The sequence below is a fragment of the Atractosteus spatula genome, chromosome 6 (genome assembly GCF_055471065.1).
Source record: "Atractosteus spatula isolate fAtrSpa1 chromosome 6, fAtrSpa1.hap1, whole genome shotgun sequence".
NCBI classification, from domain to species: Eukaryota; Metazoa; Chordata; class Actinopteri; order Semionotiformes; family Lepisosteidae; genus Atractosteus; species Atractosteus spatula.
The window spans coordinates 65,091,516-65,104,621 of record NC_142711.1 but is presented as its reverse complement, the minus strand read 5'-3'; the positions used below and the strand labels follow the sequence as shown (position 1 = coordinate 65,104,621).

The 13,106-nt window shown below is 36.0% G+C and overlaps 1 protein-coding gene across 1 annotated transcript in view; it reads left to right on the top strand.

The window, feature by feature from the left end:
* The window catches only part of neto1l (neuropilin (NRP) and tolloid (TLL)-like 1, like), a 63,277-nt gene extending 62,866 nt beyond the window's left edge, over window positions 1–411 (top strand). Inside the window, exon 10 of the mRNA XM_088918667.1 lies at window positions 351–411. Within this exon, the coding sequence (XP_088774793.1) occupies window positions 351–411 (61 nt within the window). The remainder of the gene's footprint in view (window positions 1–350) is intronic.
* Window positions 412–13,106: the final 12,695 nt, after the last annotated feature.

Here is a 13,106-nt window from a genome sequence, read left to right as displayed (position 1 = left end):
AGGAAAGATTAAATATTTACAAGAACATGATATTTATGAATTACTTTCTCTTTTCACGTCTATTTTTTTAATCCATGCGACATGCAAACACACTTTCCGTGTGCCTCTGTCGTGCATGCTCGTGTGGTGTGAGTACATTACATGCTTGTTTCTTCATCTGGTGCACCTGTAATTGCACAAGAGCCCTCTTCCAGAATGTCCTTCTCATTTCTGCATGTAAATGTTTCAGACTCCTCTAAAATGCTTGTGATCAAATGTATTGCATTTAAGTAGTATATGAATGCATATGTCTATTTTTATTTTCCATGCAAAACAGTATTTTATTAAATGAAATAGCCATAACATTCCAGGTTCTGCCTCATTGGGTCTCTAAGCAAACATGAATCTGAATACAACACAACTAGGGTCTAAGAGACAATCTCAAGGTAAGCAAACAAACCTAAAACAACACAAATGTCTTCCGTTGTTGTAGTTGGTGTTTCACAGTGTAATTAACATTTTCAGTTTCTTTCTTTTTTTTCAAAATCCAAAATCTATTTCAATAATTCAGATCTTTTTAATTAGTTTATCATTAATGTTTGGTAGTCACTTATGCTTTTCTGTTTTTTCATTATGATTTAACCATTTGTGTTGCTTTGTGTTAGTACAGTATAGCAAGATTAACCCTAATGTTCTTTTCTATTTTTTTATTGTTCTAAGCATGGATGTTTTCTTTTAACAATTTCCACCTTAATGGCTGAACATTTGTATTTGAGAAGTGCAGTTTTATATCTGCACAGAAAATATTTTTTAACATTGGATGCAGATCTGAAATTATGGCCTGGATTTGATCAGAACTTTAAGCTACCAGTTGCCAAACACAAACCCAGTACACAATGAAGGCTTTTCCGATTTACAGGAGCTTCATGCACCTGTGCTTTGAAAATCAGGTATAGTACTGGGCTGAAATTTTTTAGCACAAAGAGTGGATGTTTTGATCAAATCCAGCCCCCATATTACATGTTGTTGTTTTGCTAACAGAATATTTTTAGTTATAGTTGAGGCTAATTTTACAAAATATTGCTCCAGTGAAATTTACATAAAAATATATATTTTTATAATTTGTGTAATTTTAATGCAAGACTGGATGCAAATAAGTATTTTCGCACAGAATTGAAAATAGATTGTTTAGAGCTAATTTTACTTTGCGTTAAGAAGCAATAATTAGATTTTTATGTGATTCTAAGTCAGGTTATAGTACCAATATCTTAGTATTAGATTTTTTTGTTTTAATTGGAAAAAATATATTGTTTTTTTCTCATCATTTTGAGTAGTATAAAAATATGTTGTAATTCTAATATTTCTTTTAAGTGATATTACTCTAGAAAGTAGCCATTATTTTACTTTTCTGTACTAGTTAGTGTTCTGCTCTTGTCTTTGTTGTTTCATATTGTATAATGTGTGATTTGTGATGTATTGTGTTACATGTGCATTGTTTCCATTATATAGACTGCTTGAGAGTAGTGCAGTCCTGGAGGGGTTCGCTCAGGCTTCAGTGAAATGTGAACTTGGACCGCGGACATACACCAGCATGACATTTTATGGACTTTTCTTACTGGCATATTTTCATAGTGACACATAATATAAGTCAGATAAATGAGTGATGAGAACAACAGTGCGAAAACTATGGATTTGTAACAGTAAGACCACAAAAACGCCAGGACAGAAATATGAATTCAGGTACTTAATTGCCCTGATTGTGACTTTTTATATATTTTTATTTCATATCTGTTGGACAGTAAGGATTAGCAATATAATTTAGTTAATATTTTAAATAATTAGATCATTAGTCTGTGTCTCTAAAATATCTATGAACTTTAGTAGTTTACTAAAGAGATTTAAAAATGTTTTTGTAGTTAAAACACTGTAAAAAGCATGCCATTTATGTTATGTGCACCTAGATAGAAAAATCTTGTGTTTAATGCCTGCAACCTGTACATCTTTAAATATGTTACATTCATATTTTGTATTAATTATATATTTATATCATTCATTATAGATTTACCCTTTTTATCCCTTACTAGATCAGTTTTTTTCTTTGCACAATAGCAGGATTTTAGTAGATTTATACTAGTTTGTGCATGTTTTTAGAATACACACAAAAATGTTTTACAGACTTACAAAACGCTGACGCTAAAAGAAAGTAAATCTGTTTTCTATGTAATTTCTACAAGACAAAGGTACTGCTGGAATGCATATGCTAAGAGTATTTTTAACTAAATTCAGACAGTACATTGGATAACATATGCTTTCCCATTTTTCAGAGTGGCAGAATATTTCCAAACAGTGGTGACCTATGAAACACATTTTCTGTATACCTCCTTTTAAGCTTAAATTATAATGAGACAATGATGAAAAAATAACAATACATTTTAATTTGAAGACTGCCTCCTGTTTTCTGTACACATGTCTTCCTAACAGTTAATGTGTTCTTTGTATACAAACATTTTGAAAAAACTTAAAAAATACTCATTTGAAATCCACAATATACAGAATGCATTTCATATCACTTATTCTTGAGTTGTTTGTACATAATAAAGCAAAACTATTTCCTTTAAAGTATTATTCACTTTGGTTTTGATTTTTTTTTCTCTTTTCTTTTATTGGTGTAAGTTCTACCTCCAAAATATATTTATTTTAACATACAGAAGCCTTAGAGAACTGTATGTTTTTCTGCATGTCTTCATTTTTCAGTACTTAACGTACATTCTCTACTCATAACAGTGATTCCAAAGTCCTCAAAGTTTAGGTACTGAAGTACTTGTTTCTCAACACTGATTTTAACATTCATTGAAAAGTTAACCCAGTTCTCAAAACCCAAGCCACTTGGTTTATCCAAGGAATTGTAGAGATCTGCTTTCATAGCGCAAATATGCCATTTAAATGTCTGACTGGATCTTGTTTCTGGACACTCCATGATTGAGTTATTAGCTGGACTGGTTCTTTTTGGCGTTTTCTCCTTGCTTTGTTCACTAAAACAATCTTTTAGCTGTAAACACTTACCTTTTTTAGTTGTTGACAAAAGAGTGAACAGCCCTGTAGAAAAATCTATTGATACAGTGTATGTTTTTCAGTATAACAGTTCTGTTTTCTCACTATAAACATGAATTGCAAAAAATATTAAACTTTCTAATTTTGTGTAAATACTGTAAGAATGGCCAAAATACTTCTGCATGACTTCATGCCTTTTAACAATAGAGTTGAACATTACCAAAATGTACAAAAGTGTGGAGACAAAAGTGGACAGGTATTCATGAGACACAGTACTGCTCAGGTGCCTGCAACTAAACTCATCAAACATTCAGAGCTCCATGAAGTGAGGAGTCTGCACAGTATTACAAATGGAGGCGTCTTTAAACAGAGATTTCACTTTATTTTAACGTAGATAATAAATACATCACATATTGAGGTTACAAACAAAAATGTAGCATAATATGAGCGTCCCTTGCTCTTAGCAAAGGCCATTGCTTTTAGCTTAACAAATTAAACTGATAATTATAAAGAATACTAATGTAAGATAATTTTGAACATATTCTGCTACTTTCAACTTCTTTGTTATAAATATAATTATAATTATGCCTTATATTCTTTAATGGCATTTATTAGATTTACTACAGCAAAACTAGACAAGCTCTTTTGAATTAACAGACATACCTGCCACATGACTGTTGTCCTCACTTCCAGCCTTTTTAAAGTCAACTGGGAGTCAACTGGGAACAGGGTGATGTCTATTTCTCAAGCAATCCTGACTGTAGCAGTACCTGGGTGTCACCCAGGAAGTGTGGCTCTTTTTATACCAAGTCTGATATGGAAGGTGACACCATCCCCTGGGATCCTGGATAGTGTTGAACTCTCCTGCAGGAGCCTCGTTTGGCTCAGAGCCTGAGCTCTGACCTCACCTCCCTGGAAGCTGGACAGCACCATACAACTGCAGCAGGGCTGCGGCTCAGCAGCAGCCTGAGTCTGAAGCAGGAGAACAGCCCGTGAGCAGCCATGATCGGACCTTGATAATGGCAGAGCTGCCCGTGTCACACTTACCCCCATGAGTGCGTGTCTCGCGCTGCTCCGGGTGACAGTCATCATAGCACATGTGTCACGGTGACAACTTACGCTGTGGTTAAAGTGTGGCCTTATTAGCAAAAAAAGTATTGAAGCCACTATATATGTTTATTTTGAAAAATGTGTTTACCTATAGTTACCATACTGAGATGCATTAAAATGCAACAAATGAGTATGGGATCAAATGGTATTTGGTGCATTTTTAATGGGTGTCAATACATAATATTTGGTAACATGAGTTGAAAGCCACACTCCTCCAAAAGTTCAAAATCAGATGACACCTGCCTCTCTCTCTTCGTTCATTAGACTAACTGTAAGACCCAACACTTACCCTAAAACAATCATTCTCATAAACTAATCCAAAGTGTAGAATTTCGTTTTGCAGAAAAGTGAGGACTGCAGTTCAATATGTTTCTGCATCAGAAAATGTTCTTGCATTTTTCAGAGTATAATTTAATATATCTCCTCTCTCCCAAAAACATTGCACGACAAACAGAATACCAACAATGTGTAAATCTCTCTTTTCTATAGATTTTTTATCGAATAAAAAATGTATTCTGTTTTAATTTGAAACTGACAAAATATTCCTACACAAACCATGTACTGACCAGGGGATTGTTTTTCATGGTTACTTTAAAATTACATTTAACTTGCAAGTCACTGCAAATTAATCTTCTCTTAATGAAATGCATTATACCTATTTTAATCATGATTTAAAGCAAGTGTTTCATTCTAATTAATATTCCATTATATGTGAGTCCTCCTTTTCAAGATTGTGGAAATACTCAGATTACCATTCATTAATCCTGCGATGAGTCACTGTTTGTGTCTCAGCAGTCATGTGCATGGTTAATATTTCCGTGTGTTGTGTGTCTCTTTTGTTGTGTCATAAATTACCGTATGTGGTCATGCTTTTGCTTGTCATGCTCTTTAGTGTAATGTTATCTGAATATATTTACTGTCAGCTGAACTCTTTTCTTTTTCTCCATCGGCAGGGTTTTGCTTTACATGCAATTGTAGGATTGCATTGAAGGTCTTGTCTGTCTGCAAGAAGGATGGCTTCCTTTCCAGTTTGATTCACATGATCTTATTTCCCCGTTCATGTCTTTGTCATTCTGAGTGTACTTTCCACTAATGTGGAATAAATCACATAGACATAACATTCACACTGGTAATGCCATTAACACAAAAGGTTGACCTAACTAATAATGTACTGTAGCACAAGGTGTTTTGCATCTTGCCTTATGAAAGTTTGATAACATTATCTGCCTATTGGACTTTTCATCCTTGACAGGTTGCACAACATACCCAAAGCAAATTACAATTTCAACAGAAAACAGCAAAAGATCTCCTTTAAAGATAATCAATGATGCAGAAAATTACAATTCCAAATCAGAACCCATGCATCAGTAGAAAATGTAATCAGTAGATAATGTAAATGTGGACTTTAATCCACAATAGGCCTGATACCTAATGGAAATAATTTAAAATAAAGATCTTAATATCCAGAAAATTACTTATTTTATTAAACACCTTCCTTTATGAAAATAAATTATTAGTAATGCAAGTCAGATTAATTTCCAAATTGGTTACAGTAATTTTTCCAAATAGTTTCTTCGTTATCAAGATTAAGACTTCTCATCTATAAATTCAGTGTATTCGGCACATGCAATGACCAAAATACTTGCACAGTGCTTTTCTGAGAATATTGTAGTTAATATGAAAGTTACACAGTGCTTTGGACAAGAAGACTGCTATATGATTAGGATATTCAATTGCTGTTATCTAAAATATGAATTTCCTAAAACATTTTCAGAATATCTTGGCATTGGATTTGTTTAACATGGTGTAACTGCGCCAGTGAGAAAGTTTCTGCAGTCTGGAAGGGGGTGTAACACTGCACATGTGCACAGCAGGTGATGCCCCTTTGGTAAAGCTGAGAGGAACCTAATAGTGTTTTCGTTTCTCTACAGGCAGATACATCACCCTACCGCATCTTGCCAACTATGACAACGTACGGAGCTAACTGTAAAATCCTCATCCATCTTGAAACTGTTGCTCTGAACGATCTTATCAATTTGTTGTGAGCAAAAGAAAAAATACAGAAGTTCCTTTCTATTGGTGAATGTGTTGGGTGTTTTATTTGCTGCACTATTCAAGGAATTCTCCTTGTGTTGCTCTTATTTCAAACTGTTTAAAGGTATAATATCTTCAAAACAAAAGTATATTTACATCGTCTCACAAAGCCTTTTTGTCATTTTCCCGCCTGTTAGAAGATAAGTTTCTTGGCTGGGTGGTGCAAACATACATCTACTTTTCATTCATGCAAATACATCTCCCACTGCATTCAGACAAGAGTAGCCTGCCATCTAGAGCTGGCTTCTTTGCTTCTTATTTGGAAAGTATACCTTTTCCCATTACCTTGACTTTCTCCAAAGGTTTGAAGTTCTGTGTTTATATATGTATTTTAAGAAAGATTAAATTAATAGAATTATTATTAATTCTGTTTTCGGGAACTATAACTTATTTTCATGATGCAAATTCGTTTAAAATGAGGAATAGAAAGAAAAATGTTTGTTTGGAGTAAATTGGAAGATGTCAGACAAGAAAAGTGTTGTGAATTTACTTGAGTCTCCATGTAAATCCAGGTTTCACTTATTATTAGATTTAATAATAATTGTATTAGATAAACAGTCATTTCTTTTTCATAGTTACCTATTCAATGTATTCATGAGACAATATGGTGTATGAAGTAGAAATCAATGAATAAGAATCAGTGTGTGTGAAGTAATAAGGGAACCCATAGTGAAATTAGTGGTGGAAATATAATCAGGTGGTTAAATCATTTGTTTACAAGTAAACCAAGAGTGAGTTTGGGCCGTTCTATCCTATAAAATGGTCAGAAACATTGTTTTTGAACATGATTGATCCCAAGATCAAAACTCATTTCAGAGGACCCCAGAAAGAGAGCTGTTGATGGTACAGAAAGTCTATAATTGGAAAATGTTCAAGACCAACCTGACTCTACCGAGGACAGGTAATCCTGTCAAGGTGTCCCCAGCATCAACCCAGCAAATAATCCAGGAAGTTGTAAAGAACCCCAGAGTAGCATCTAAGGATCTGCAGGATTCTCTTCCTATGGCTGATGTCAATGTGAATGCATAAAGCATCAAGAGAAGACTGAACAGAAATGGTTTACATGTGAGGAATACCAGGAAGAAACCATTGCTCTCTTAAAAGGACATTACTGCCTGTTTCAAGTTTCCCAAAGAGCACCTGGATGATCCACAAGACTACTGGAAAAATGTTCCCTAAACATACGAGTAAAAATTTGAACTTTTTATTCAAAATGAAGAAAGTTTTGTATGGCCAAAACCATACACTCCTTTCCAACAGCAAAAACTAATCTTGTCCATCAAGCATGGCGGTGGGAGTATCATGCATTTTGGCTGCTTTGTTGTCTCAGGACCCTGGTAACTTGCGATCAATGACCAACCCATAAAATCTGCACTGAATCAGCGAATTCTGGTGCAGAATGTCAGATCGAGTTGTCAACTGAAGTGGAGCCAAAAGTCAGTCATTCAGTCAAACAATGATCCTAAACAAACCAGGAGACCTACAATACAAATGGTTAAAAAATAAGAAATTCTGCAATTTTAAATAAAAAGTCAAAATCCCGACATAAAGCCAATTGAAATGTTAGAACGTGAAGTGACACATTCATGCAAGGAAACCCTCAAATGTCGCTGACTTGAATTAGTTCTATAATGATGCACAAGCCACAATTCGTAAAGGCTGATGTGAGAGACAAAGATAAACGGTTACAGGAAGTGTTCAATTGAAGCCATTGCTTTTCAAGGAGGTGTCACCAGGTACTGAATGCAAGGGATCACGCAGTTAATTACTTTTGGATCATTTTGGTAATTCACAATCCGAATATATTCAAGTCTTGTTTTATACATTCAACATGTTTTATACATTATACATACAGATTTTTTTTTCAGCACTGTATGTTTGAGTACAGAATCCAGCTTCGACTGGTAATGGATGGAACAGAGACATTAGGAGCTGTCACATCACCTCCCTGGGATACTCGCTGAAAACTATTTTTTTAAAGGTTTAATGTAGCAGAAGTTGTTTTTTTTAAATCATGTGGCCTTGTCTGTATTAAAGCCAACAAAAACATGAGGAAAAAGAGGAAACAAAATACCTGAAAACAAAAGCGACCTCAATTTTGGCGTGAAGAAATTAAAAGCACTAAGGATCTGTCTGAAAGTAAAATTCAGAAACAGTAGAAATTAAATCACCTCTCTTCATTTCTGTCCTAATAAGGTACAAAACTCCCATGAAAAACCACATGGGAAATAAATCACATCAAAACAGATAAGGTAAGAAATTATTTCTTAATACTGATGTTTCTTGTAACTACTTAGGTCTTTATTGTGATTTTTAGGTTTAATATATTTTTGCTGTTTCTGGAAAACTAGAAACACTTATATGCCTATAAGTGAGGCCAACAATATCGCCTCCTCGCCTGTGGAATTTAGAGGAAGTCTCTGTTCCAATTACTCTGTCATCTAACTTTTAAAATGTGTTACATGACAATTATATAACCCTGCAGTGAACCCGTCCACATTTTGTGAGCATAACCCTCCTCTCAGGTCCTCTCATGTCTGTTACAGTACATTTAGGTAGGGATTTCAAATTTTCACATGAAATAAGATTTGAGACAAACACTCCTGTTAATCACACAGCAATTTAAATAACTTAAAACTTAACTTATAACATAAAACTTGATTTTTGAATAAAATGTAAAAGAGGTGAGGAGATGAAGAACAACAGCCTAGCTGTGAATTTAGAAGCCTGATCTTCTTTGTTTACCCTGATTTTCAGAATATCTTGTCCTTGACTGCTCTGTACTTCAAGATCTTGAATTCAAAACTTTAAGATCCTGAAGCAACATTAACCTCATCTTCAACTTTATTTGTCATTATACTTACATGGGTGCATAGTATAGTGAAAAGTGCTTCTCATTTGTCTCTCAGGTGCAGTATATGTATATAGAACAGCAGACAAGACAACAGACAGAAATACAATTACAATAACAGTGTACATTGCATTGTTAAATAATTTAAAAACTTTTATATTTCTGGGAACACACACTTCAAATGTTTTCGGACTGTAAGGTTTTTCTACTTATACCGAAAATGTATCGTATTGGCAGCAGTAAAAAATTAGGAGCTTACTGGAATGGATTTTATGATAGTTTGGAATTCTGCAAGAGGATTCTCACTCAATATATCAGCTCTGACCCTGAGAGGAAGGTGAGTAACAGGAAGGTGTGATGCACAGTGTGTCTTGAGTACAGACAAACTATATTTGATCTGAATAGAGCAGAAGTCCCAAAGGGCAACTTTGATACTTCTGCTCTATTCTGTCTTCAGACTTGGAACTCATCTTTGCTCACTTAATGGAGGCAAATACACTAGTTAAAAATCCCCCCTTCTTCTTCTGCAGATCTCTTAAATTATTAGAGATTAATTGGAGAAAAAAAACATGTGGCATGGGGTCTTCTATTTCATATTTGCATTCTAAGTTTAAGCAACAATTGGATCAGTGTCACTGCTCACTGTTTTGTACTAAGTATTTTCATTTAAGAAGAGTGTGAGTGCCCCAGCATTTCTTTATTAAAGGCAAATAATACAAACGCAACCCTTCTTACTACGGTTTCAGCCTCTCACAGTATATTACACTGGGTATTGTTATCAAATTGCTGTTTCCCAGTTTTACAGTTACGGCATGAATTTACTTAAGACATTAAATTAAGCTCTGAGATTGATGTAGTACCCAATGCATCATGGTGCATCAGGGTGGTGTGGTGGCTCTGTGGCTAAGGATCTGGGCCTGTGGCTAGAAGGGTCTACCGCTTCTAATCCTGCGGCCAGCAGAGGAATCCTACTCCCTGAGGAAGGCCCTTAACCCCAGCTGCTCCAGGGGCGCTGTATAAATGGCTGACCCTGCACTCCGATCCCAAGCTTCTCTCCCTGTCTGTGTGTCTCATGGAGAGCAAGTTGGGGTATGCGAAAAGACAAAACCCTAATATAAGAAATTGTATTTGCCAATAAAGCAAATTGTATTTGACAATTGAAATTGCCAATAAAGTGATCTTATAAAATGTCCAAAATACCAAAATGCAGCAGAGTGTAATGGAAATTAGAAAACACCCGTAATCATTCTGTATTAGTATCCAGAGCACATGACATCACACTCTTGTTTATAGTTTAGACCAGTGGTTCTCAAACTTTTTGGACCAAGTACCACCCCTAATCCAACCAAAGCATCCAAGTACCACCTACAAGTCATCATCTCATAGGAACCCCAGAAATTCTCAATGACTAACATGAGCGCGCGTGCACACATACTCACAAATACATATAATAAATATTATAATAAAGTTTTTGATATAGCGCCTTTAAAGGTGGCTTCTCAAAGTGTTTTACAGAAAAAAAAACAGTAACAACAACTAATAAAAAAGCACCATTTCAGTGAGAGGGGTGAGCCTGTTTAGTCGAGCAAAGCAGATGTGAATTAATTTTTCGAGCCTTGATACAATTCACAACAGAGTCTAACAGATTTTAAATCGTCAGGCATTTTCTTGACGGCAAAGGTTTCGCGGTGGATGTTGCGATGCGTCCATTAATTTCTGGAGCAACCTCTCTAATTCGTGCAACTACACCGTTATGTCGGCTTGTCATTGCTCTAGCACCGTCTGTACAAACTCCGACACATTTTATCCAGTCGAGGCCATTCTCTTCGATAAATTTATTCAGAATCTGAAATATGTGCTCTCCTGTAGTTCCTGTTGGTAGCGGCTTACAGAACAGAAAGTCTTCATGGGACATGCCCTCAAACTCGTATCTAACGTAAAAGAGCAAATTGGCCAAATCGACTACAGACTCATCTAATTGCAGTGAAAAACATCTGCTCATCTTAACGCGCTCTATCAGTGTACTTTTGATATAATCCTTCATTTCAATAATTCTATGAGTGACTGTGTCTTTCAGGGGGAGGGGGGCAGCAGGTCGAGCTGTTTAGCAGCTTTTTCTCCACACATAATACGTGTCAGCTCTCTTGCCAACAGTAAATACGGTTCTTCAAAAATAGTGTGGCTTACCTGCTTTAGCAATCCGCAAGCTTGCATTTTTCCGCGTTTCCGTTTTTATTTCCGTATTTATTTAAAGTTTTTATTTCATGCGCATGGGAGCGAAACACAGAGACGCTCGGTGTATTTTTCTCAAATTAACTTAGAACAGTTCTTAAATATTTTTCTGTTATCTATCACGCTTTCCTGTGCTCACAAGATTACCAGCGTTCGTAGCACGCATTTCTATGTATTCCTGTGTTTACAACTTGGCATTGTTCCAAAATCCCGCACATTCTCCTTCCTCCCTATTTGCTGGAGATACAGTAGCTTTTTTAAATACAATTGGTCACTTGCATCCGTAGCACGCATTCCTATAGAGTGGTATAGAATTACAGAGTATCTCTTGTGTCCACTGAAGTATTAGCGCGCACTGTATCGCAGTACGTCGGCTGCGTATTCGACACGTTTAAAATACAAAATATGAAAACCCGGCCCGATTTTTCAGCGTACACGACACAGTTCCAGGGTCTTTTGGCGTACCACCTGGCGGCACTCCACGTACCACTGCCGGTACGCGTACCACAGTTTGAGAACCACTGGCTTAGACATTTTGAACATGTTAACATTCAACTGATAAAGTTTTGTCTGTGCCGAGAACTGAATTAATGGAATAAACGTATACATTTATTGAAAGTAAATATGAGTACGTATTGGGCTTTCCCCATCTTAAAACCTGTTAGCTCAATAAGACGACACTGAAATGTACAGAAAGTGCAATAAAAGATGGCACAGTTTTTGCAGCCTGTTTCCATTATAAAATGTTATAACATATCCAATTTTGCTGACCATTACACATATACTGAATGTTTCAATACTCTGTTTATTTTGGCCAGGAAATTAAATATATTTAATGACTTTATAAAAGTTTTGCTTAAGGAGTATTATTGAATGTCAGGTATGGCTGCATTACTTCTTTGGCTCTGTCTTGTTTTATATCTTAGGCTGTACATGTTAAAACCTAAACTCCTTCTTCTCTCTGTCCTGGTTTCTAATCCCAAGTACAGATCATACTGCATTGTTTAGATGGTCTAAAAAATGTGATCTGTTTAAAACCTGAGACAAGTGATATGTGAGGATATGACACCAGGCAGCAGCCTGGCTGTGCAATCGACTGCTGGGTCTTTGAACGAGGAACCTGAAAGCAGGCAGAGCTGGAGGGAACAAGGTGAATTTCCAGGCCTCCTGGCAGAGCAGACACAGTGGCATGTTCATGTTACCATAACTACCCTTCACAAGTGATGGCATTCTGTGAAAGAAACTGAAATTAAAGTCTGTGTTTTGCACATCAGGGAGTAGAATTAAATTAACAGAAACAACTAAACTGGTAGCTACGCCAAATGAAATAGCAGAGATGGAAAAGGGAAAAAGGAGAAAAAAAAAGATCCAGACTAATTTTTCCCAGCCAGCTCTCAGCTTCATTAAAGCAGCAGAAGAGAAGAGTGTAACAGATGAAACAATGTTAAAATAGGAACAGCCTTAACCCAATAGAATATCAGAACATGCAGGGAAACGTACTGTACTGCACGTGTGGCAACAGCAAGGAGGTCTTGAGTGGTTTAGAGATGTAACAATTTCAATCTTCACTATCATGCAATACCCTCAAGAAAGCGACTCACTGGTGATAATGGCCATTAACACACAGTTTGACTGCAGCTGCTGTGTGTTAATCCAGAAATAAGGTCAACAGGTTCTGGAATAGGTGTCTTGGCCTGTCCAGTCCCTGATCTGATTGAGACAGTAAAGTATACTTTTAACAGGAGAGGTAAAAAGAAGACTGCAATGAGCACCTTCTGTACATGCTGAT